This window comes from Galeopterus variegatus, unplaced genomic scaffold (assembly GCF_000696425.1).
Source record: "Galeopterus variegatus unplaced genomic scaffold, G_variegatus-3.0.2 Scaffold3496, whole genome shotgun sequence".
NCBI lineage: Eukaryota > Metazoa > Chordata > Mammalia > Dermoptera > Cynocephalidae > Galeopterus > Galeopterus variegatus.
The window spans coordinates 75,648-76,950 of NW_007729607.1; the positions used below are offsets into that span (position 1 = coordinate 75,648).

The window sequence follows — 1,303 nt, forward strand, 5'->3', positions numbered from 1 at the left end:
AAAACCAATAAACACGTGTCTCGACATAGGGATGTCAGCGCTCAATTATCTGCATACAAAATAGGCACACTTGATATTCATGTGTTACAAAGCATCCTAAATTGGGTTCTTTCTATGGAGATAGATCTTACCTGTTCATTTACAAAAGAAATGCAAACAAATTCCAGTTTTACTCTAACATGTTTCAAATCAGAGTAGGGACTTAACCACATTCACAATTCCTTACCCATTTCGTGAGCATGACCTCACTGAAGTTGACCTCATCTGTTTTTAAGAATACAATCACTGATCTTGGCATGCCAACACCTATAAGGACATAAGAAAAAAAATGTGCTACAAGTACCTTTGAACTTATGGAATACTGCCCACAGCTCTGCAATGTCGGTTGCAAAGGTGATATCTGTGTCAAGGACAATGACTCTCTCCAGGTTGGCAGGAAGAGTCTTGGTCAAGACGAGCTTCATCAGACCATAAATCCCAGAGTAATGTTTGTTGGGGATCCAGGAAACTTCAGACTAAACAGGACAGGGCAGAGAGGGAATTGGAGAAAGGAAAAAAAAAAATCACTACATTAATTTTTTGCTTAAACATTACAAACAGTGACTGGGCCATAAGAAATACTCAATAAAAATGTCTTGAATAAATGAATAATTGTTTTCTTAAAAATCTGTTTATGTATTTACATTTTGGCATGAGAAGTTTTTTTTGTTTTTTTTTTTCCTTTTTGTCTTTTTTCGTGTCCGGCAACGGATCGCAACCNATCCGTTGCCGGACACGGAAAAAGACAAAAAAAAAAATAACAGCTCAAGATTTGGGCTCACCAGTTACTGCTCTCGTGTACCCACGCCAGAGTTAAATACACTTATCGGGCTCATAATTTCCCACCAAGTACTACTCTCACATACCTGAGGCGATGGCCAGAGCTACAACAATAGTTATTAAGAAACTAACTAGACTAGGAAGAATGTCTTACAAAGCCAAACTTCCATACCTGCTTAAAATGATAAACCACAACGTTAATGAAAGCAAAAGACACATGAACATTTTCAAACACTCTCTACTCAATACCCATCCACACTACCTCACAGGCTTTCTCGACAATCAAAGTATCATTTGATAAAAAGAAAACCAATAAACACGTGTCTCGACATAGGGATGTCAGCGCTCAATTATCTGCATACAAAACAGGCGCACTTGATATTCATGTGTTACAAAGCATCCTAAATTGGGTTCTTTCTATGAAGATAGATCTTACCTGTTCATTTACAAAAGAAATGCAAACAAATTCCAGTTTTACTCTAAC

At 37.4% G+C, this 1,303-nt stretch overlaps 1 protein-coding gene across 1 annotated transcript in view; it reads right to left on the minus strand.

Annotated features, from left to right (window-relative positions):
• The window catches only part of LOC103600881 (glycosyltransferase-like protein LARGE1), a gene marked incomplete at its 3' end in the record, with an annotated part of 143,705 nt that overhangs the window by 64,679 nt on the left and 77,723 nt on the right, over positions 1-1,303 (minus strand). The window contains exon 6 of the mRNA XM_008585213.1: positions 344-515. Within this exon, the coding sequence (XP_008583435.1) occupies positions 344-515 (172 nt within the window). The remainder of the gene's footprint in view (positions 1-343; positions 516-1,303) is intronic.